At 42.6% G+C, this 22,671-nt stretch overlaps 1 protein-coding gene and 1 long non-coding RNA gene across 2 annotated transcripts in view; one reads left to right on the plus strand and one right to left on the minus strand.

Annotated features, from left to right (window-relative positions):
• The window catches only part of LOC311143173, a 54,674-nt gene extending 51,922 nt beyond the window's left edge, over positions 1 to 2,752 (minus strand). Inside the window, exons 1-2 of the long non-coding RNA XR_014614394.1 lie at positions 2,671 to 2,752; positions 2,193 to 2,361 (exon numbers count right to left, since the gene is read on the minus strand). This is a non-coding gene — a long non-coding RNA (uncharacterized lncRNA). The remainder of the gene's footprint in view (positions 1 to 2,192; positions 2,362 to 2,670) is intronic.
• On the plus strand, positions 723 to 18,944 carry LOC311143162 (CD276 antigen-like). Its single transcript, XM_084178950.1, has 6 exons — positions 723 to 991; positions 17,034 to 17,351; positions 17,431 to 17,703; positions 17,852 to 18,172; positions 18,263 to 18,358; positions 18,500 to 18,944. Exons 1-6 carry the CDS (start codon positions 904 to 906, stop codon positions 18,535 to 18,537), a joined length of 1,134 nt encoding a protein of 377 aa, XP_084035076.1. The 5' UTR covers positions 723 to 903; the 3' UTR covers positions 18,538 to 18,944.
• The last annotated feature ends 3,727 nt before the right edge of the window (positions 18,945 to 22,671 follow it).

A 22,671-nucleotide genomic window follows, 5' to 3' on the forward strand; every position in this document is an offset into this window, starting at 1 on the left:
ACATCTCTACTTCTTTACAAAAACAACAGTGTGTCAGTTGTGAATAAAAGCACACAAGTAAATATGAACATATGTCAGAAACAATCAAGTTAGTCCAAATTGTCTTTAGCAAGCACACAAAATAACACACAATCTAGGGAAAAGTAAACAGTCTAGTTAGCTAACTGATCGTCACACATATTGAACCCAGGCCGTCAAACCCAGAGTGACAGAGCCTCATTGGAAACACAACAAGTGGTTTTGACTGGCTGTAGAATGGCCTTTATACAGTAGGATTGGGTGTAGTGTGTGTGTGTGTGTGTGTGTGTGTGTGTGTGTGTGTGTGTATCACATAGTGTGTGTGTGTGTATCAGATGTAATGTGTGTTTTCCTCCAGCACTAAACCAATAGGTGATATATAACACCATGATTAATGTAAGGAAGTCAACCAGCCTCTGAATAAAGGAGGGGAGGAAGACAGAAGCACACAAGTAGCAGAGGGTGATGCAATGACAGAACATGGAGGACAGTTACAGTACGGGGCCATTCACACACCGCTGGACCAAACTCCCCAAAGAAGACATCCATTGTGGGTGTGACGTCCCAGCGTCTAAGATAGATCCAATGGAGATGACTGGGCAGGAAGTGTATCAGAGTTCTATAGGAATTGGTAATGGTCTGAGTTAGGAGGGCCAGCAGACAAGGATTCACACACACACCTTGTGTAAGTACGTGTTAGTGGGACTAGGTCCCCATCTACTGGCATTCATGTGTATTACACCTTAAAAAACTGTTTGGATCCTGAATGCGGATTCGTCATGCAGCGTTCCGTGCTGTATGCTCGTACTATATTCTGCACAATGCAATAAGATAGGGAGGAGTTTGTATCCACGACGATAACCCTGGTGTCTGGTCTCCGTGGAGATGGCCAGAGTTCAGGTTTTCATTACATTAAGGGATCTGGTGTTGGTAGTGATTCTGCTATGGACTGCCACACCCACAGATGGGGGAGGTGAGCAACAACCATCATTACAGTCGGTCTTAGTTGACCTGTCTTTACCTTCTTTCTGTCTCGGTCTGTCTCTGTCTCTGTCTGTCTCAAAAAACTAAATTCCAAAATGATCGCTAGCCACTGGTGTAACAGTTTCTCTGGGCCCAACCAAGTAAACTACCGGTCGCTGTCCATAGTGCTGAAATTGCAACATGTCTATGCGGCTGCATGCCTATCGAATCGATGATAGGCTTTCTAAAGGTGCCAGGACATGGCTTTGCTTTAGCTAGTGGATAAATGTTTATTGGTAGGCTATTTGGTCATCACTTTCTCAGGTTAGGCCTAACATTTCACGAAGCTATAGGGCCTACATGGTGTCTCAATACTGCCATTTCTAGGCTGCTGGCTGGTGGCAATAGTGTAATTACACTGGAAGAAATGATCAGGGATCATGAACAATTTCTTTAAAAATGCAAGTAAATCCAGATTATAGACAGACATGTCTTCTTTGCCTTACAAATACTATCTTATTTAAACTTGATTGCTAGAACGGGCTGCTTGTATTGCTTCTGTGATGAGAGAAAAGTGAGAGACAAACACAGTCTGACCTTGAGCCCTTGTAAGAGGCAAGAGAAATGACAAAACTGAATCTGGTTTTTCATCCTCAACTTTCTGTAGCTTTTTCCAGCCAGCCTTCTTAGCCTGCAGCAGGCTGTTTACCCCTTGGCCAACGTGAGCAGTATGCTCCTACAGGCTTGCAACAAAAACAATAAACACAACTGACAAAACTGTGACCACTCACTGAACTAAAGGTTCCACTCAAAGTCTCTCAACTTCCGAAGAAGAGTGGAGACATGAGGGTTCACAGAGACTGGTTTATTCTGGACCAATCTCCCAGTCTTCTTAGAAACCTTCCCCTTGCTGGCCTTTGTACTAGTGGATTTTCATAAAATTGGCCGGAATGGAATGGTATCAAACACATGTTTCATACCATTCTATTCCAGCCATTATACTCCATTCCAGACATTATTAGGAGCCATCCTCCCCTCAGCAGCCTCCACTGCTTTGGACTGTACCTTTCTGTGGATTTATGCTGAATAACAACATTAAAACAAAGACAATACAATATTTAGAAGACTGTAAACCATAACAATAAAACAAACAGCATGTGAGTGTGTGGGTGTGTGAGTGAAGAGCGTGAGTGAGTGAGACACACACTTACCTTTGAATAAATTCCAGCGTGCAAGCAGCCTCTTCTTGGTATGAAATGTTGAAAACGTAGTAGCATGTGAACAATGCTGCCAGGCCAGACAGGAAAGTGGGCTGTGTCCCCTCACTTATGACTTGGCCTTCCATGCTGACCATCCAGGGTCCACTGGTCAGAGTTTCACCTGAAACCAAAGATCAATAACAGTTAAACATTTACAATAAACATCTACTGAAATAAGTGCTTCTCTACCTAAACCAACATCAGTTATGGTTGTGCTGAGGTACAACAAAGATTACTTTCAAAGTGCTTGTCACTGTGATTGAGTGAGTGAGTGAGTGAGTGAGTGAGTGAGTGAGTGAGTGAGTTAGTGAGTGAGTGAGTGAGTGAGTGAGTGAGTGAGTGAGTGAGTGAGTGAGTGAGTGAGTGAGTGAGTGAGTGAGTGAGTGAGTGAGTGAGTGAGTGAGTGAGGCAAGAGGGAAAGAATACATACACAGTACAATGAGTTGAGAACTCCCAGGTAGGGTCTGACTCCCAGGTAGGGTCCGACTCCCAGGTAGGGTCCGACTCCCAGGTAGGGTCTGACTCCCAGGTAGGGTCTGACTCCCAGGTAGGGTCCGACTCCCAGGTAGGGTCCGACTCCCAGGTAGGGTCCGACTCCCAGGTAGGGTCCGACTTTTAGGTAGGGTCCGACTCCCAGGTAGGGTCTGACTCCCAGGTAGGGTCCGACTCCCAGGTAGGGTCCGACTCCCAGGTAGGGTCCGACTCCCAGGTAGGGTCCGACTCCCAGGTAGGGTCTGACTCCCAGGTAGGGTCCGACTCCCAGGTAGGGTCCGACTCCCAGGTAGGGTCTATGGGAGTGACCTACTGAGTATAGTATTCGTCATCATTCAATTTCAGCGAATCACACGACTGCGAGGCAAGACACATATGGAAGACACATACGGTGGACGGTTAGGGGCAAGAGGTTGTGAGAGATGATTGGTTGGTAGATTAAGCCTATTATACCAATGCCTATTCGTCAGGAGTTTCTCCCGGTATTTCTATTTGCTAACGAAGGCCAAGTTTGACATGTTGGTCCAGCAGACCCTTTGCACATTTGGGCGGAAGTGTCTGGGAACGAGATTACACTGTTCACAACCAATGCATTGATACAACTGTAATTTATACGTGTCACGCCCTGGCTCTGGGACTCTGTTATGTTGAGCCAGGGTGTGTAGTTTCTATGTGTTTGTGTTCTAGGTTCTTTATCTAGCTCATGTGTTTCTGTGTTGGCCGGGGTGGTTCTCAATCAGAGGCAACGAGTGTCAGCTGTTGCTTGTTGTCTCTGATTGGGAACCATACTTAGGCAGCCTGTTTTCCACAGTGTTTTGTGGGATCGTGTTCCGTGTTGGTTTTGTGTTGTAAACCAAGGACTTCACGTATCGTTTTGTTGTTTTGTTCGTGTGGGTGAATATAAATAAAAGTATGTTCGCATATCACGCTGCGCCTTGGTCCACTGTGTTTGACGATCGTGACAGAAGATCCCACCTCGACTGGGTCAAGCAGCGTGAGGAGGAGAGAGGTTGGACTTGGGAGCAGAGGATGGAGAGTCTGGCGAGAGCCATGGAGGCCATATCCACGGGGGAGAGACAAGCCCAATACATTTTTAGGGTGGGGCTCACACCGTGGGCGACGGGGCTGCTGGAGGCAGATAAGGGGCGAGTTAGTGGACGAGGAGAGAAGGCCACTGGGTTACGGGAGCCATTGGCGAGTAGAGGGAAGGCAAATGTAGAGGCACGGCGAGAGGTACTGAGGTGTGTTGCCAGTCCGGTCCGGCCCGTTCCTGATCCCCGGGTAAGGCCAGTGGTGTGTGTTCCCAGTGCGGTCCGGCCTGTTCCTGTCCCTCGCACCAAGCCTGTGATGCGCGTCGCCAGCCCGGTCCGGCCTGTTCCTGCATCCAGCACCAAGCCAATGGTGCGCGTCGCCAGCCCGGCCCGGCCTGTGCCTGCTCCCCGCACCAAGCCAATGGTGCGCGTCGCCAGCCCGGCCCGGCCTGTTCCTGCTCCCCGCACCAAGCCAGGGGTGCGCGTCGTCAGCCTGGTCTGGCCCGTCCCTGCTCCCCGCACCAAGCCTGTGGTGCGCGTCGTCAGCCCGGTCCGGCCCGTTCCTGCTCCCCGCACCAAGCCTGCGGTGCGCGTCGTCAGTCCAGCACAGCCCGTGCCTGGGTGACCGGTGCCTGGTCTTTTGAACTCCGCTGTGCCTCCCTCGCATATTCGCCCCGTTGTCATACCCCTGCCCTCTAATGTCCATGATGGCGATGCCATGTTTCTGTAGTTTTGAGATGAGCAACTCAGTCATGCCCGCACCCATTGCGTCAAGCAGTTCACTAAACTCCAGGAAGTGCTCTCTCGTGCGCACTGACCCATCATCCTCGGTTGAAACGAAACGCGGCGCCATGGTCATCTGCTCTGATTTGCTCTTGTCTGGTGTGCAGTCCAAAATTATAGAAAAATATTTGGCTGCTTTTAGATCACTGCACACTGTCTGCTGGATCTCTTGTGCCAGCATGTCAATGATTTCGTTCTGGATTATTTTACCGAGGTAGTGCACATGTGTTTCTTTGGACTGTACTCTCCTTACATGCTCCTTCATGACTCCATCAAAGATACCCAGCATTAACACAAACTTGAGAAAGTTCCTATTATTTGGCTCGTTCAGCCTATTGGTGGTCCCACGTAACGCAATGTTCTGGGTGGCCATTACGCTTATCAGGGCTATGAGCCTCTGCATCACCTGCTGCCAGTGGAGAGTCTCTCCGTCAATAGCCCGTTGGGCTTGGGCATCGATAGTTTGCTTGGACACCAGCCTGATCTCCAGCTCCTTCCACCTTTGGAAACTATCTAGGTGGTCATGCGACTTCTCATGCGAGCTGATTAGGTGGCACAGATTCTTCCAGTCCCTGGTTCCATCCCTGACCAGCGCAGATTTGCACTCCTGTGAAAAAAGCTTGCAGCAAAAACAGAAGGCTGCATCGTTTTGCTTGGAATAGACAAGCCATGGTCTCTCCACTCAATCCCCGTTCGCCATCCTCCTATTGTAGTGGGCAACCGAAAACTTTCGTTGCCCCTCATCTCTTGGGAAATTCCCCTCTTTATCCTGATGTGGCCCAGCCTGCACTAACATATCCCGTAAAGATCCATTCATATATTTTGGCTAGTCACCGGGATCTTTTATGTTTTTTGTCTGGGAGTTGGATTTAGCAGCAGCACCACCACTGTCATCGGGGACAGGGAGCGACGAATCTGAGTCCGGGTCCAAGATAGTAGGGTCTTCGCCGGCATTGTTTTGAGTGTGGCTAGGCCTGGTGCAACCACCTGTTCTTGTCCAGCCAGAGAGCTGTCATCATCAGTGGAAGTGCATGGCTCGGACTCCTCCGGTTTGCTCTTCGCTGCTAGATTCAGCGAACGGGGACTCGTTCTCGGCGAATGAATGTCCTCGGAGGCTTGTCATTCTCCACACAGGCTGATGGACATTGCTGCACGCTGATACATTTCAGCAGCGAATTTCTTTGGTGCCTCTTTTCTCATTCGTTTTTTTAAATATTAGCTTCCTGATCGTTTTTGTCTCTTAGACATGGTAGCAAATTGTTTCAAATCTATATAGCTTACTTTTAGCTAAAATTATATCCACTAGTAGTAGCTAGCTAACATTAACAGGCTAGGTTAGGCTATTGCCTTAATCACTAATCGGCTTCATCATAAACAAAACAATCATTTAACTGGCAGATTCCTTTTTATTAATGTTTCACAATTGGATAATCCCATATAAACACACACATCACCATAGCTACCAAGATAGTGGGAGTGAATTTCGGGAGGAACAGGAATGGGGTGAGGGCGGGAACTGCAGCAACGCCATGAGCTGGTGGCTAGGGTGCGGTCGGCGGTGTAGCAGCCGAACAGGGGCGCCGGAGGGCGGCAGCCAATTATCAAAATGCTGCCCCAAATTCAAGTGCCGCTAGCCAGAGATTGAACCTTTTGTAGCGTTTTTGATGTGGCACTGCAACATTCACGTAGGCGAGCAAGGTCGATGACGCGAAAGAGTAAGAATGGCGCTGCTAAGATCAGAGAATCGTCTCCTTTGTATACACCTTCGTTCGAGGAGTACATACAGTGCGTTCGGAAAGTATTCAGACCCCTTGACTTTTTCCACATTTTGTTACGTTACAACATTATTCTAAAATGGATTAAAATGTTTTTTTTCCCCCTTCATCAATCTACAAACAATACCCCACAATGACCAAGCAAAAACACGTTTTTAGAAATTTTTGCAATTTTATAAAATAAAAAAAATGGAAATATCACATTTACATAAGTATTCTTACCCTTTACTCAGTACATTGTAGAAGCACCTTTTGCCTTGATTCTTCTTGGGTATGATGCTACAAGCTTGGCACATCTGTATTTGGGGAGTTTCTCCCATTCTTCTCTGCAGATCATCTCAAGCTCTGTCAGGTTCGATGGGGAGCGTTACTGCTGCACAGCTATTTTCAGGTCTGTCCGGAGATGTTCGATCAGGTTGTCGTATCGGGTGAATGGTGGCAATTATTGCTGATGAACAAAGGAGTCCGCTCATACTGAACTTGGATCATAAGGTTTATTCATATCACAAGCTTCAGCATAAGTGACAGATGTCATGACATCCGGAGAACGGCGTCCCAGATTGCAATGGCCGTTCTGCCCTTTCTTTGTCTAGCCCCTATTTATAAACAATGCAAAAAGATGGGTGGCTCCCTCTTCTGGCCAATCACCAGTCTCCCCTGGGGCGTCACCCTCCAAACGGCTACATTTGACCTAACATAAACAACATTCAATTTCTTCAAGAAAAACATTTAACAAAGGCATAATCTCAATACACGACAAGGTTCAAGTCTGGGCTCTGGCTGGGCCACTCAAGGACATTCAGAGACTTGTCCCGAAGCCACTCCTGCGTTGTCTTGGCTGTGTGCTTAGGGTTGTTGTCCTGTTGGAAGGTGAACATTCACCCCAGTCTGAGGTCCTGAGCACTCTGGGGGAGGTTTTCATCAAGGATCTCTCTGTATTTAGCTCCGTTCATCCTCGATCCTGACTAGTCTTCCAGTCCCTGCTGCTGAAAAACATCTCAAAATCAATTTTAGAATAAGGCTGTAACGTAACAAAATGTGGTAAAAGTCGAGGGGTCTGAATACTTTCCGAATGCACTGAACAAAAATATAAATACAACATGCAACAATTTCAAAGATTTGGCTGAGTTACATTTCATATAAAGAAATCAGTCAATTGAAATCAATTCATTAGGCCCTAATCTATGGATTTAACATGACCGGGAAAACAGATATGCATCTGTTGGTCACAGATACGTTAACAAAAAGGGCTTTTTTCTCCCCAATTTTGTGATATCCAGTTGGTAGTTACAGTCTTGTGCCATCACTGCAACTCCGCTACGGACTAGGGAAAGGCAAAGGTCGAGAGCCATGCGTCCTCCGAAACACGACCCGCCAAGCCATATTGCTTCTTGACACAGCTCGCTCTTGTCGTATCGGGTGAATGGTGGCAATTATTGCTGTCAATCAAGGAGTCCGCTCAAGCTGCACCGTGTTAGAGGCTTTTATTAAAATCACGAGGTTACAGCATAAGTTACAGACCCGCGGTGTCTGGAGAACGGCGTCCCAGATTGCAATGGCCGTTCTGTCTCTCTCTCGTTTAGCCCCTACTTATAAACAATGCAAAAATATGGGCTCCCTCTTCTGGCCAATCACCAGTCTCCCCTGTCTACAACACACTTCCTGTCTGTTGTATGTGACGTTACACTAAAACATTCCCTCTTGATACTAAAATCAACATTCTTTCAGTTCCACTTAAAAACATTTAACAAAGGCATAATCCCAATACACGACATTTCCCCCCTTCGAGACTAAACAGTCTCGAAAACAAACAGAATAGGATTATGACAAGTGACAATTTATCTTATTGAGTATCTTTAACATTAAACCAAAAACATTATTCTCTAGAGTGTAAATACCTTTCTATGAAATATGAATAACTGTTTATTAAGTGTGAATACATTACTATGAAATATGAACAAATCTTTATGGAGTGTAAGAGCGAAAAACTGTCTGGCAACCTTCGTTCCAAATCCATCCATCAATCAAGACAGTAAAATTCTCTCACGGTCCCTCTGCCCCAGGCAACCACCTCGGTACTCCAGATAAACTCATAAACAATGTAAATGCATTTGAAACTATGATGCAATTAAATACACATGTAAGCCCCTGCAAACAAAATCCTATCCAAAAAATATCCACTCTAAGGCTGGTCAACCCATTGGACCCTATAGTGGACCTCTCCCTGCCTAGACTCCCTGTCCCTAAGCATTCACGGAATAAACAAAAACATCTAAGTTCCTCACATGTATTCAATAACATAATATCATTCTACAAAAATTAATACCTAAGAATATGACACAATTATGTATTACACATCAAATATGTCTATATTTCATTGCAGACACTGGAATGTAGTCCACTACACTTCATCTCCCCGTAGTCTCGACTTCCAATGGATTGTTGATGATGGAATCGGAATCTCTCCACACCTTTCTTGTTTCATCTCCTCCAGTCATTGTCCTTTCACATTGTCCTTGTTTGAGTATTTCAATCTCCACATGTTCTCCCACATGCTTCTGGAAGAAAAGGAAAGACCAAACAGTATCTTTTGCAAAACAACACTTTCAAATTAAACATCAATATCAACTAAGAATATAAAAATTATATATAAATGATGTATGAATCACATTAACCCACTTCCCCCCTTTGATTCATAAAATCATACTAAAATCACACTAATATTGGAGAATTTTTTTTGAAAAATGATTAAATAATCAAAAAAGATATTTATCCATTCAGTTCCACTTGTCCATCTTCATCCAGATCAGGAACAGTCAACATCGGCATCTGAGTGTTGTCTCCAGGCATCACTCTCCAACCTATCTCAATATCATAGCTTTCTCAAAGGTCAGTAACAAATTACAAACCTCACACACAGTGCTATCAAAGCTGCAACTAAAATCTGAACCATCACTGCCCCTACTGGCCTACCTGATCTTGCAACCAAGTCTTCGCTCACTTCCGCTCCTTCAGATCTACCAAATGCATCCCTTATATTCTTCAATGCATATATAACCCTAGTGATAATATCTGAACTATCTGGACTCAAAGTATAACTAACCTTATCAATATGATCTTCCCAAATGTTACACCATACCATGGAAAAAGTCCCCCCTTCTCCCTTAGATTTATCCTTCAATGATAGACTTGAAGACTATAACATGTCTCTTTTCACCCTTTTAACCCTAGATTTATCTGTGTCCGGTGCTACCCCTCTTATAATGGTAAAAGCCTCATATGGAAGCTTCAACGTCGACATGTAACAACATCCTGTCCATCAATAGGGTAAGAATATATATTTCATCACCACAAACCCTCCAAATATCTCTAAAATTCCCCATAGTCACATTGTCAGGCAAAAGCTAATCTTTTAACCATCAAAGTCCTGCTCTTCTTACTAACTGGAACATAAAAAGTAACATATTATTTGTCATCTCTAACCTTATGTTCATGCTTATCCAAAGTCATCATATAATCATCACAATCTGATATTCCCATAAACATACCCCTTATATCATATGTTTTATTAGAACAAAAACAACTTTTAGCCCTCAATGGTTTCACCTCCAATACTTCAGGGTTTGCTGTTACCTGTTTTTCTTCCCATCTAACAAATTCACATAAGTTAATTCACTTAACCCAATAACACCTAACCCTAGGCTTAAACAAATGTTTTGACAATGACATTATTTTATCTGTTACTGATTGTTGTTGCTGATACAACAGTCATGACAAAGCATAAGATTGACACATACTTGATAGAGGTCGAGCGACCGTCTCTAACATGTTTGTTGCTGGAATTCTCAACAGACATGGACCCTCAAGATTCCTCACTGATCTTACAGAATGAGCTGCTGGAACCTGCCCATCTATCTCTAATTTTCACAACAGAAGAATCAAACCACTCCATTTAGTTTCTCTCTTCCCTAACGAGCGGTACTGATCAGATACCTCTCCTTGTCTGTCATTAAAATCAAAGACCTCATCCTGTACTTCCATGATAGTATCCTTATTCTCTCTACTACTATCTGTTCTCCTATTTTAACCCTATTCGTACTATCATTGACAGCACTCTCCATCCGTAACATAAACCCCTGAGTCCCTCTTGCTGCCTCCTTTAATTTCAGAAAAGTTGTTGTCGGTGTCGTCCTACATTTGCTATTGCCATCGTATCATTAATCCCTTTCCAAAGTTACCATTAAAGTAGTTGACTTAGTTGATGTATTAACCTTAATTATTTCTAGTGGCAAAGTTACCAATATCCTATGTGCATTATTTACTGTTGGAGTGACTACTGTAACATATTCTTCCTGACCTTCTTTGATTAGGGGCAACAGCTTCTACTCCTGGTCCTGATAACAATACTTATTCTCCATAATTATCTCTCCATGTGGGAGGAACGTCCCCATCCTAACCCTAATAAGTATTTTTCCTCCTAAAATTGGTGCTGGAGCTATTGGTTCCCTTATAATCAAATGCGATATATTTATGGCTTTAATAACTATCAATGTTGAAAGAGTTAAATTGCTTCCCACTGTTGTTTTAATAGACTGAAGTGTTAATGTCCTTAGTTACTTCATCCATTTTCCCCAAAGCTTTGAACTCTTTGCTTGTACTTCCATCTATCACCACTAGTGTCAAATGACGTAAATGTAACTTACATTCACTCTCTCTTCCTACTCTAAACCCTAACTTTCAAACTTTTGATTATAAAAATACACCTATAATTAACTTGATCTCCCTACTCTAAAGTGTCCTTCACCACTGTTCTCTCTCTCTTACTACTAACTTTGAAACTTAGCTTACTGTCTTCAACCTAGTTCTCCTAACTTTTTAATCTAATCTTTTCTCCTAACCTTTAAAAACCTTTTCCACTGATTTATTCACAAAATCCCCTTTACCACCAAATTTTTTGGATATGTGATTGGGAAAGTCCCCACCTGCTTCTGACTTCTTTACACACAGACTTGGCAAACGACTAAACACCTTTTAGCCTAGCCTGAAATCTCTTGGTGTAAGAATGTAACCCAGAATAACAGTCACCCCTTTTAACTTTATTTTTCAGACAGATTGTCTAATAGGCAGTCTAATAGATTATCATCCTTCCTATGATATTATCTTTTTAAGCAAATATGATTCCCAAAAACCCTACTTTATAAAATCTTCTACCAGACAGCCGTTTAGTGTACATCTTATTGTACAATTCAATTTAAACAATGCATCTCTTCCCAACAATGCAATAGGTACTAATATTAGTATGTCTATTTTGATTTCTCTTTGAGTTCTATAGCAGAGCTCAATTGGTTCCTTAAGAGTAGTTAACTGTTTTACTACCTCAAATCCCTATCCTTAGTTGATTTTACATAGTGAGATGTTTAACCTCTTTAGGCTCAACACAGATAAAAGCTTTTACACTATTCACTATCACTTCTCATAGTCCTGTTTTTACTTCAATTGTTGGATATTTTCTCTTCTTCTCTAATCGATGCTATCAGCTGACACCCCCCTTCGTATCTTCTAGGCACTCTAGAATCCTTAGGGTTCACCTGGAGAACAGGTGATCTTCACTTGCTCCTTTATCTTCCTTAGAAATGTTCTCTGTTGTTTCCTCCTGACTTGTTGCACTCACAGGTAAAGTAACCAACCTGTCCATAATTATAACAGTCTTCTGAAAGTTGCTGGAAGTGTAGCTGAAATCTTCCTCCTCCTTCTAAGCCTTCTCGTCCTCTTCCTCTCCAATTCTGTGTCTGTCCAGAAACTGGCTGTGGATATGAAACACCTGGTACCCCCCTTGGCTGGTACAATTGCATTTGATATTGTTCAGTTGAAGCTGTAACAGTGATTGTTGATTTGGTTCACTCTGATTCTTCCTAACCAAAGCTTCTCTTCTCCACCAGTTGTATGATTGAGTTTTTTGAGAGTTTCTTCGTCCTGTTCTTTCTTGGTGTTGACATATCAGGATTCTTCAACAGCTTATATTCTAAGTTCTGTCCTCGAAATATCATCTTCCATCATCTTCTTACTATTTCTTCTGTGCCAGTCCTTGTAGGATAAACTCCTTTTGAATACACAGCACCTCTAGTCTCCTCTTTATCGCTGTCTTCATCTGAACTCGAATCTCTTGTATCCTTCTTCCTTCAACTTCCATCAGAGATCAAATCTCTAGTATCCTTCTTTCCTCTCTTGCCAACTTCCTTCTGATCACAGAGTCATATCCACCCATGATCTCTTCTCAATCACTCTGATCTTCATCTTCATCATCTTCTTCAAGTTCCATCTTCCTTAACCTCACTCTTCTCTTTCAGACATCTCATTTTCTTCCTTCTGGAGTTTTGGATTCATCTTCATTGTCGTTTCTGCTTGTCCTCTATCTATTATTCATCTTCATCTCTGATGCAACAATCACCCTCCTGGATGATCCCTGGAAGCTGAGGATAAACATCCCTAAGCTCTACTTCCTTCTCGTAAGGTGGGCGTCTTTTTGCTGAATCCGTATGTGAGAAAGGTGTACTAACTTCTGCCATTAGTTTTCCTGTCGCCTTTTCTTCCTTTAGCATTTTCTCTATACCTTTATCTTATCACTGGAATCTTTTATCAGTTTTTGTTTGAGAATGAAGGGCAACTTTTGTTTCATTTGCCGGATAACCTAGCAATACTTTAGTTAAAGGATTACTATTTTTCCATATCAACCGGTGTAATCACCTTCATAGCCTTGATGTCGTTTTTCCCCATTGTAACAACCCTTTTATATTACTTTATCGTGAATTATTTTATTTTAGACTATATAGCCTATGGCTTCCCCCCTTTAATTATTAATATAACCTAACAACCCCCCAAAATTTTTTATTATAAATCAATAAAACTATGACTATGAAATAATTCAATTAAAATTTCTATTCAAAAACCATTTCTAATTAAAATAAAAAATCAATTAAAAAATCAATTAAAAATTATGAATAATTAAAACCAATTTTTTATTTCTACATCCTATGTCACCAATTTATCAATTAGTGGTGGCTATCTTACCACAACCCATCAAATGCAAGTAGTCAACTTCAGACTACAATTCCCATAACCCCTTGCTCTATAAGCACCTAATTATCTTAAATTTACAGAATAATGTCAGTCCTTGATTCCCAACACAACTCCAATCAACCCCAGTGATGCACATAGCCTCCAAAATGCAATTTTTTATGAAATAGTATTTGCCAAGCCTATGTGAAATTGTCATAACATCACATATCATGTTAGGGGAAGATTTTGTGAACTAGCCTGATATCTGATCCTCTGTCGCGTCACATGACGTGTACGTCAGCACCCCCTCTCCTTCTCTCTCTCTCCTGTCGTCTCTCATATGACAAAAACAGAGACACAGAAAAATATTTTAGTAGTTACTGCAATCACTGAGTTATCTCAACCATATTCAACATTCCTTCATTCACCTTCGCTCTAAGAATCAACTCAGGACTAAATAGATCCATAACATTTTTATTTAATTTTTAATCCGTCATTTAATTTAATTCATTATAATCCGTCAACATATATTTACTTTATAAATTCACTACATCTCAACAAATAGTTTCATTTTCAAACAGCAGCCGCTTTAAAACTATAAGATTAGTGTTAAAATCTCTCCTCTTTGTTCCCTCGTCTGTGTCTCTCTGTCTCCCCCTGCGACACAGATGTGTTGTTTAGTAAAATCCCACGCATGCGCGATACATTCAAAAATACTTTTTCACCGTGGAAGGGAGATTCTTAGATCTCTCCCCAACCCCAAATAGACGGTTAACAGTCCTGCTGTACCTCCGTTTCCCCCTCATAGTCAAACAACATTTAACAGCGCTCACAACGAAATTCCACATACAAACATAATTTAAGAGGCTTTCTCCCATCGCAGTGGACCTCCACGGTCACATGTTAGCATGCAGCATATTAGCATTTAGCATTAGCATTTAGCCTTAGCCTGTATGCACCATGTAGCATAAAAACAATGTACCCGACATTGCGTCTTTAATTACTTTTTCCTTTGTCCTAACTTTAGGCTGCCGTGAGTTCTGGATATTTAATGAGCGGTCCCCCCCAAGCAGATATCCCGTCGGACAGAAGATGGGCAAGCAACCCCCACTAAATCTACAACCAAACTCCAGTCCAAGACTGACCTGACAACACATAGCGCGTTACCAGGATTTATGGCCCACCATAGGGGTCGCCCCGTTTGTTCCGAGGGCTTATCAAATCCTGCAATGTCCTAACTTGTATACATATCTTGGCCCCGATTGTTTTTGACTTACTATTCAAGCAACACATCTCTATAAACAATCCATAAGCTCTACCCACTTTTGCGCTGGTTTAAATTTTTTATAATGATTAGCCAGACCCCCAGCTATCAGCAATAACGCCACACGAGGCACGGTCGTATGGTACATTTCTCCAGTGTACAAAAGCAGTATCCAACCTAACAATCTCACAAAGCTTGTGAGGAAAAAACTCACCCTTGTCTGGTCATGACTTCAGACCGAGTTAGCTTGAGTTAGCTTGGCGGCTACAAATGAGCAAAGGAGATTTGCAGACCAGCCCCACGTTGGGCGCCATTTGTCGTATCGGGTGAATGGTGGCAATTATTGCTGATGAACAAAGGAGTCCGCTCATACTGAACTTGGATCATAAGGTTTATTCATATCACAAGCTTCAGCATAAGTGACAGATGTCATGACATCCGGAGAACGGCGTCCCAGATTGCAATGGCCGTTCTGCACTTTCTTTGTCTAGCCCCTATTTATAAACAATGCAAAAAGATGGGTGGCTCCCTCTTCTGGCCAATCACCAGTCTCCCCTGGGGCGTCACCCTCCAAACGGCTACATTTGACCTAACATAAACAACATTCCATTTCTTCAAGAAAAACATTTAAAAAAGGCATAATCCCAATACACGACAAGGTTCAAGTCTGGGCTCTGGCTGGGCCACTCAAGGACATTCAGAGACTTGTCCCGAAGCCACTCCTTCATTGTCTTGGCTGTGTGCTTAGGGTTGTTGTCCTGTTGGAAGGTGAACATTCGCCCCAGTCTGAGGTCCTGAGCACTCTGGGGGAGGTTTTCATCAAGGATCTCTCTGTACTTAGCTCTGTTCATCCTCGATCCTGACTAGTCTTCCAGTCCCTGCTGCTGAAAAACATCTCAAAATCAATTTTAGAATAAGGCTGTAACGTAACAAAATGTGGAAAAAGTCGAGGGGTCTGAATACTTTCCGAATGCACTGAACAAAAATATAAATACAACATGCAACAATTTCAAAGATTTGACTGAGTTACAGTTCATATAAAGAAATCAGTCAATTGAAATCAATTCATTAGGCCCTAATCTATGGATTTAACATGACCGGGAAAACAGATATGCATCTGTTGGTCACAGATACGTTAACAAAAAGGTAGGGGGGTGGATCAGAAAACCAGTCAGTATCTGGTGTGACCACCCTTTGCCTAATGCAGCACGACACATCTCCTTAACATAGACTTGATCAGGCTGTTGATTGTGGCTTGTGGAATGTTGCCCCACTCCTCTTCAATGTCTGTGCGAAGTTGCTGGATATTGGCAGGAACTGGAACACGCTATTGTACACGTTGATCCAGAGCATTAAAGGGTGACATGTCTGGTGAGAATGCATGCCATGGAAGAACTGGGACATTTTTAGCTTCCAGTAAATGTGTACAGATTCTTGCGTCATGGGGCCGTGCATTATCATGCTGAAACATACATCATACACGTGGTCTGCGGTTGTGAGGCTGGTTGGACGTACTGCCAAATACTCTAAAACAACGTTGGAGGCGGCTTATGCCGCTTTGGTGGACATTCCTGCAGTCAGCATGCCAATTGCACGCTCCCTCAAAACTTGAGACATCTGTGGCATTGTGTTGTGTGTCAAAACTGCACAATTTAGAGTGGCCTTCTATTGTCCCCACCACAAGATGCACCTGTGTAATGATCATGCTGTTTAATTCGTTTCTTGATAAGCCACACCTGTCACGTGGATGGATTATCTTGACAAAGGAGAAATGGTCACGAACAAGGATGTAAACAAATTTGTCCAAAACATTTTAGAGAAATACGTTTTTTGTGCACATGGAACATTTCTGGGATCTTTAATTTCAGCTCATGAAACATGGGACCAACACTTTACATGTTGCATTTATATTTTTGTTCAGTGTAGATTAATCATCATGTGATCAAGTGAATGACTATGAGGACTCTAGAAAGTGTCTCTGTGGTTATGTTTGAAGAACTAATGGATGATCAGTGATTCAACTTAACAGACAGGACAGGCTAAGATGGTTTAACAATGTAAATGATTGCTGAATGAGTGTGGTATGATTAGAGGCATGAAGGAAGTGTAGTCATTCAGGTCTGACTGGAGTCTTTACTTAGATTGTGATTTTAGTTAGGTGCTGTGGGTGAGGAGGGGGGTGGGTGAAGGACAGAGGAGGACCACAATGACAGATTAAACTCAGGTTAATATTAACAATATTAACAATAATAACAGGTTAATAACGCTCTGATATAAACCAAGGGCCTACTCACTTTACCAAGGTATCTGAATATTGGGGAGTATAGGAGTCTGTGTTTGAATCCCATCTTGTCCAGATGCTCATTTAACGTGTGTGTTTATTCTCTTGCAGACATCCATGTAACCTGTCTGTTCTCAGAGGATTGTGTCCTGGCCTGCAGCTTCCAGCCTGGCAGTGATGAATTCATCTCCTGGCTGAAACCAGAAGACAAGGACCTGACCGTCCACTCCTACTACTACAGTACAGATCAGCTCAAGCTGCAGAGCCAGCGTTACAGAGGGAGAACAGCCCTGTTCAATGACCAGATCCCCAAAGGAAACGCTTCACTACTGCTGAGAGGACTCACACTCCAGGACCAGGGCAGATACAAGTGTTACACCAGCACTATTAAAGGCAACAAGGAGTCCTTCATTAACATGGCAGTGGAGGGTACGGAATGTCTGTCTGTCTGTCTGTCTGTGATGATCACTTTATGGCTGCTCCATGTGTAATGTCTACTTTGTTGCAGCTCCAGTCCGCTTGGTGGACATACAGTTATCAGATGACATCATCACCTGCAATTCTACAGGTATCTACCCTGAGCCTAAACTCACCTGGTCCATTGACCCCCCCTCTGACCTTTCATTTGAGCCTGGAACCATACAGAACTATACCAGCATTAAGTTGGATGATTGGGCCCTCTATGACATCACCAGCACAAAACAGTTTATCAGAAACCGAACCAACATCTGTACCGTGACCTCTGGGACAGTAGAAAGGACAGCAACCCTGAAACAGCAAGGTAATCAATTGATCAACCTATTAATCAAACAATTTATAAATCAATCAATCAATTTTTCTGGCTATAAACTCTACAAAAATAACACAACAATGTGAGACAGTATGCAAAGATCAAGCGAAAAAGGCACTTTCTCATCACATAATTTCAGATCCGGTCCAAGGTTCTCCAAGAGGTGAAGTGTCCATCCCCTGCAGTGTCTCTCAGTCTGACCTCCTGACCTTTAACCTCACCTGGAGGTTCAACCAGATAGACACCATCCTCACCTCCACCTACACCAAGGGCACATCTCAGATGTACGTTAACGACCAGTGGAAGGAGCAGGTTCAGAGTTTGTCTGACTCTGGCAGCCTTCAGCTCCACAAGCTAACCGTGGTCCACCAGGGAATCTACAGCTGTGAACTCTCTACTGCCAGAGACACACACCTGGTCCTCACCTACCTGGAGATCACACCTGATAAACCATCTGATGGTACAAAGTTTACTTTTACTATTTACCCTCACTGTAAGTCACATGATCACATTCAACAATAAAACTGCAGCTCTGTATTTTCTCCTTCAGTTTCAGATGGACTGAGTCCAGGTTCAATCACTGGTATAACAATAGCAGCAGTAGCAGCAGTGATTATAGCAGCAGTGATATGTTACCTGCTGAGAGGTAAGTTATGATGATGATGACTTCATAATCTGTTGAAACATTTAACACAACCACCTCCTGATGGACAGAGAGGAGGGTTACATTGGTGGCTTTTGATGAACAGCTTTCAGTTTCTGCTATTTTACTGTCTCCCATCTCAAGGTTTTCTGCCCAAATTTAGACGTAACACAGTCATCTGAAGAGGGAGAGTCACTCTCTGCCACAGGTTGACGTCCATGGAATATTAATGTCCTAATGGTTACATGCATTTACTCATACTAGCTGTTTGTGTGTCTGAATCCTGCTAACTCACCCTAAACTCACCTATCCCCCTCTATCTTGTTAAATGTGATCAGGTATGTTGGCTGCGCCCACTAATTGGCCTCACCTGATCTTAATGATTGCTTGTTGCCTTTGAAATAGGGTTTGTTTGAATAGACAAAAATGTACAGCTTTGTATGAGTTAATAGAAATATGGCATGGTAGCTCCATCCTGGAGGCTCAGTGGACTAATTCCAGAGCAGAAGATCATAGGTTTGAATCTGACTGACACCACACCACAATAAAAAATGAATGTGTTTGCATGATTAACACCTAAGCAAATGAATTTCCATTTGTCCTATCTGTGCTTGGAGTTCACACTGAACACATATACAAGCACATCTCTTCTTCTTTACAAAAACAACAGTGTGTCAGTTGTAAATAAAAGCACACAAGTAAATATGAACATATGTCAGAAACAATCAAGTTAGTCCAAATTGTCTTTAGCAAGCACACAAAATAACACACAATCTAGGGAAAAGTAAACAGTCTAGTTAGCTAACTGATCGTCAAACATATTGAACCCAGGCTGTCAAACCCAGAGTGACTGAGCCTCATTGGAAACACAACAAGTGGTTTTGACTGGCTGTAGAATGGCCTTTATACAGTAGGATTGGGTGTAGTGTGTGTGTATGTGTGTGTGTGTGTGTGTGTGTGTGTGTGTGTGGGTGTGTCTGTGTGTGTGTGTGTGTGTGTGTGCATATCACATAGTGTGTGTGTGTGTGTGTGTATCAGATGTAATGTGTGTTTTCCTCCAGCACTAAACCAATAGGTGATATATAACACCATGTTTAATGTTAATGAATGTAAGGAAGTCAACCAGCCTCTGAATAAAGGAGGGGAGGAAGACAGAAGCACACAAGTAGCAGAGGGTGATGCAATGACAGAACATGGAGGACAGTTACAGTACGGGGCCATTCACACACCGCTGGACCAAACTCCCCAAAGAAGACATCCATTGTGGGTGTGACGTCCCAGCGTCTAAGATAGATCCAATGGAGATGACTGGGCAGGAAGTGTATCAGAGTTCCATAGGAATTGGTAATGGTCTGAGTTAGGAGGGCCAGCAGACAAGGATTCACACACACACCTTGCGTAAGTACGTGTTAGTGGGACTAGGTCCCCATCTACTGGCATTCATGTGTATTATACCTTAAAAAACTGTTGTTTGGATCCTGGATGCGGATTCGACAAGCAGCGTTGCGTGCTGTATGCTCGTACTATATTCTGCACAATGCAATAAGATAGGGAGGAGTTTGTATCCACGACGATAACCCTGGTGTCTGGTCTCCGTGGAGGTGGCCAGAGTTCAGGTTTTCATTACATTAAGGGATCTGGTGTTGGTAGTGATTCTGCTATGGACTGCCACACCCACAGATGGGGGAGGTGAGCAACAACCATCATTACAGTCGGTCTTAGTTGACCTGTCTTTACCTTCTTTCTGTCTCGGTCTGTCTCTGTCTCTGTCTGTCTCAAAAAACTAAATTCCAAAATGATCGCTAATATGGTATTATTTTATGTATCATTAAGGCAAATGTAGGGAGAGGTCAAAGGTAAAATAATAATATTAGTAATAAGCATGGATATGTTGTAAAATTAAAAACCTATATGCCTTAAAATGTTTATGGATTGAGAACCAGTTGAAGGGTGAATACAGAGCAGAGACATTTATGTGTTTTTCATAAAAACTCCCTGCAGCTGGTCTGGGTATGTCAATGACGTGATGGCTGTGTGGAGATTGAAGTAACAATGGAACTAGTGTTAGCATTTCTTTATGCTTATGACCTTATGACCTGACACATGGCCACATGCACATAATCTCAGGGGCCGGGGAGGATGATGAATGATAAATGTTTTATAATGTGTTATGAAATGATAATGGTGAAACAGAATGAACATGTTTGATATTTTATAATCCAGATACATGCTTAAATAAGGAATATAGACATGGAGTATATGCTGTGTTTTAAATGAATGCATGTGTTCTTTCACAGGGGCTTTTAAACTGTGGCCATGGGTTTGTTATAGACATATGGTATGCATTACATTAGTTTTTTTAAGAAGGGGCTTTTAAGAAGGGGCCTAAGCACGCAGCCAATAGAATGATAGAATGAGAGGGGTGGTACAGAACTAAAAAAAAGTTAGGAATGTACGCATGTTTTTTCATTTGGGTGGATATAAGAGATCTTTAAGCCGGAGGGAGACAGTTTTGTTCCATGGAGCAAGCTGGGCTTTGTTCTGCAATAAAGTCTAATTCTTGAATTCACAGGCTCCGATGTCTTGAGAGATATTTTTGAGTTGATTATCTAGTCAAATATTTCTACCACGACAGTAACAGTTTCTCTGGGCCCAACCAAGTAGACTACCGGTCGCTGTCCATAGTTCGTGAATTGCAACATGTCTATGCGGCTAAATGCCTATAGAATCGATGATAGGCTTTCTAAAGGTGCCAGGACATGGCTTTGCTTTAGCTAGTGGTTTACTTCCTGTGATAAAGTTTTAAAATGACTAGAACTATTCAAAACAGAGGTCATAATGATGTCATTAAACCAATAGAGTCATTCCAATGATAATCAGATGACAATGAAACAATTTAGCTGAAATCTAACATGGTCAAAAGCTTCAGGGAGGAATGCAGTTGTAAAAATATAGTTTGCATGTTTGTAAATGTGTAAAACAAAACATTGCAATCAACTATCCAAGCAACTAATGGCTCAAATCTCTCTGGTGTAATCAATTAGTCAAGATAGGAACAAAATAATGCCTCTTAACACTAGACAACTGGCATGATCAGGGATCATGAACAATTTCTTGAAAAATACAAGTATATCCAGATTATAGACAGTCATGTCTTCTTTGCCTTACAAATACTATCTTATTTAAACTTGATTGCTAGAACGGGCTGCTTGTATTGCTTCTGTGATGAGAGAAAAGTGAGAGACAAACACAGTCTGAACTTGAGCCCTTGTAAGAGGCAAGAGAAATGACAAAACTGAATCTGGTTTTTCATCCTCAACTTTCTGTAGCTTTTTCCAGCCAGCCTTCTTAGCCTGCAGCAGGCTGTTTACCCCTTGGCCAACGTGAGCAGTATGCTCCTACAGGCTTGCAACAAAAACAATAAACACAACTGACAAAACTGTGACCACTCACTGAACTAAAGGTTCCACTCAAAGTCTCTCAACTTCCAAAACATTGTGGAGACATGAGGGTTCACAGAGACTGGTTTATTCTGGACCGATCTCCCAGTCTTCTTGGAAACCTTCCCCTTGCTGGCCTTTGTACTAGTGGATTTTCATAAAATTGGCCGGAATGGAATGAATGGAATGGTATCAAACACGTTTCATACCATTCTATTCCAGCCATTATACTCCATTCCAGACATTATTAGGAGCCATCCTCCCCTCAGCAGCCTCCACTGCTTTGTACTGTACCTTTCTGTGGATTTATGCTGAATAACAACATTGAAACAAAGACAATACAGTATTTAGAAGACTGTAAACCATAACAATAAAACAAACAGCATTTGAGTGTGTGGTGTGTGAGTGAAGAGCGTGAGTGAGTGAGACACACACTTACCTTTGAATAAATTCCAGCGTGCAAGCAGCCTCTTCTTGGTATGAAATGTTGAAAACGTAGTAGCATGTGAACAATGCTGCCAGGCCAGACACGAAAGTGGGCTGTGTCCCCTCACTTATGACTTGGCCTTCCATGTTGACCATCCAGGGTCCACTGGTCAGAGTTTCACCTGAAACCAAAGATCAATAACAGTTAAACATTTACAATAAACATCTACTGAAATAAGTGTTTCTCTACCTAAACCAACATCAGTTATGGTTGTGCTGAGGTACAACAAACATTACTTTCAAAGTGCTTGTCACTGTGATTGAGTGAGTGAGTGAGTGAGTGAGTGAGTGAGTGAGTGAGTGAGTGAGTGAGTGAGTGAGTGCAAGAGGGAAAGAATACATGCCCAGTACAATGAGTTGAGAACTCCCAGGTAGGGTCTGACTCCCAGG

The sequence above is a fragment of the Coregonus lavaretus genome, assembly GCF_964263955.1.
Source record: "Coregonus lavaretus genome assembly, chromosome: 2".
In the NCBI taxonomy this organism is placed as follows: Eukaryota; Metazoa; Chordata; class Actinopteri; order Salmoniformes; family Salmonidae; genus Coregonus; species Coregonus lavaretus.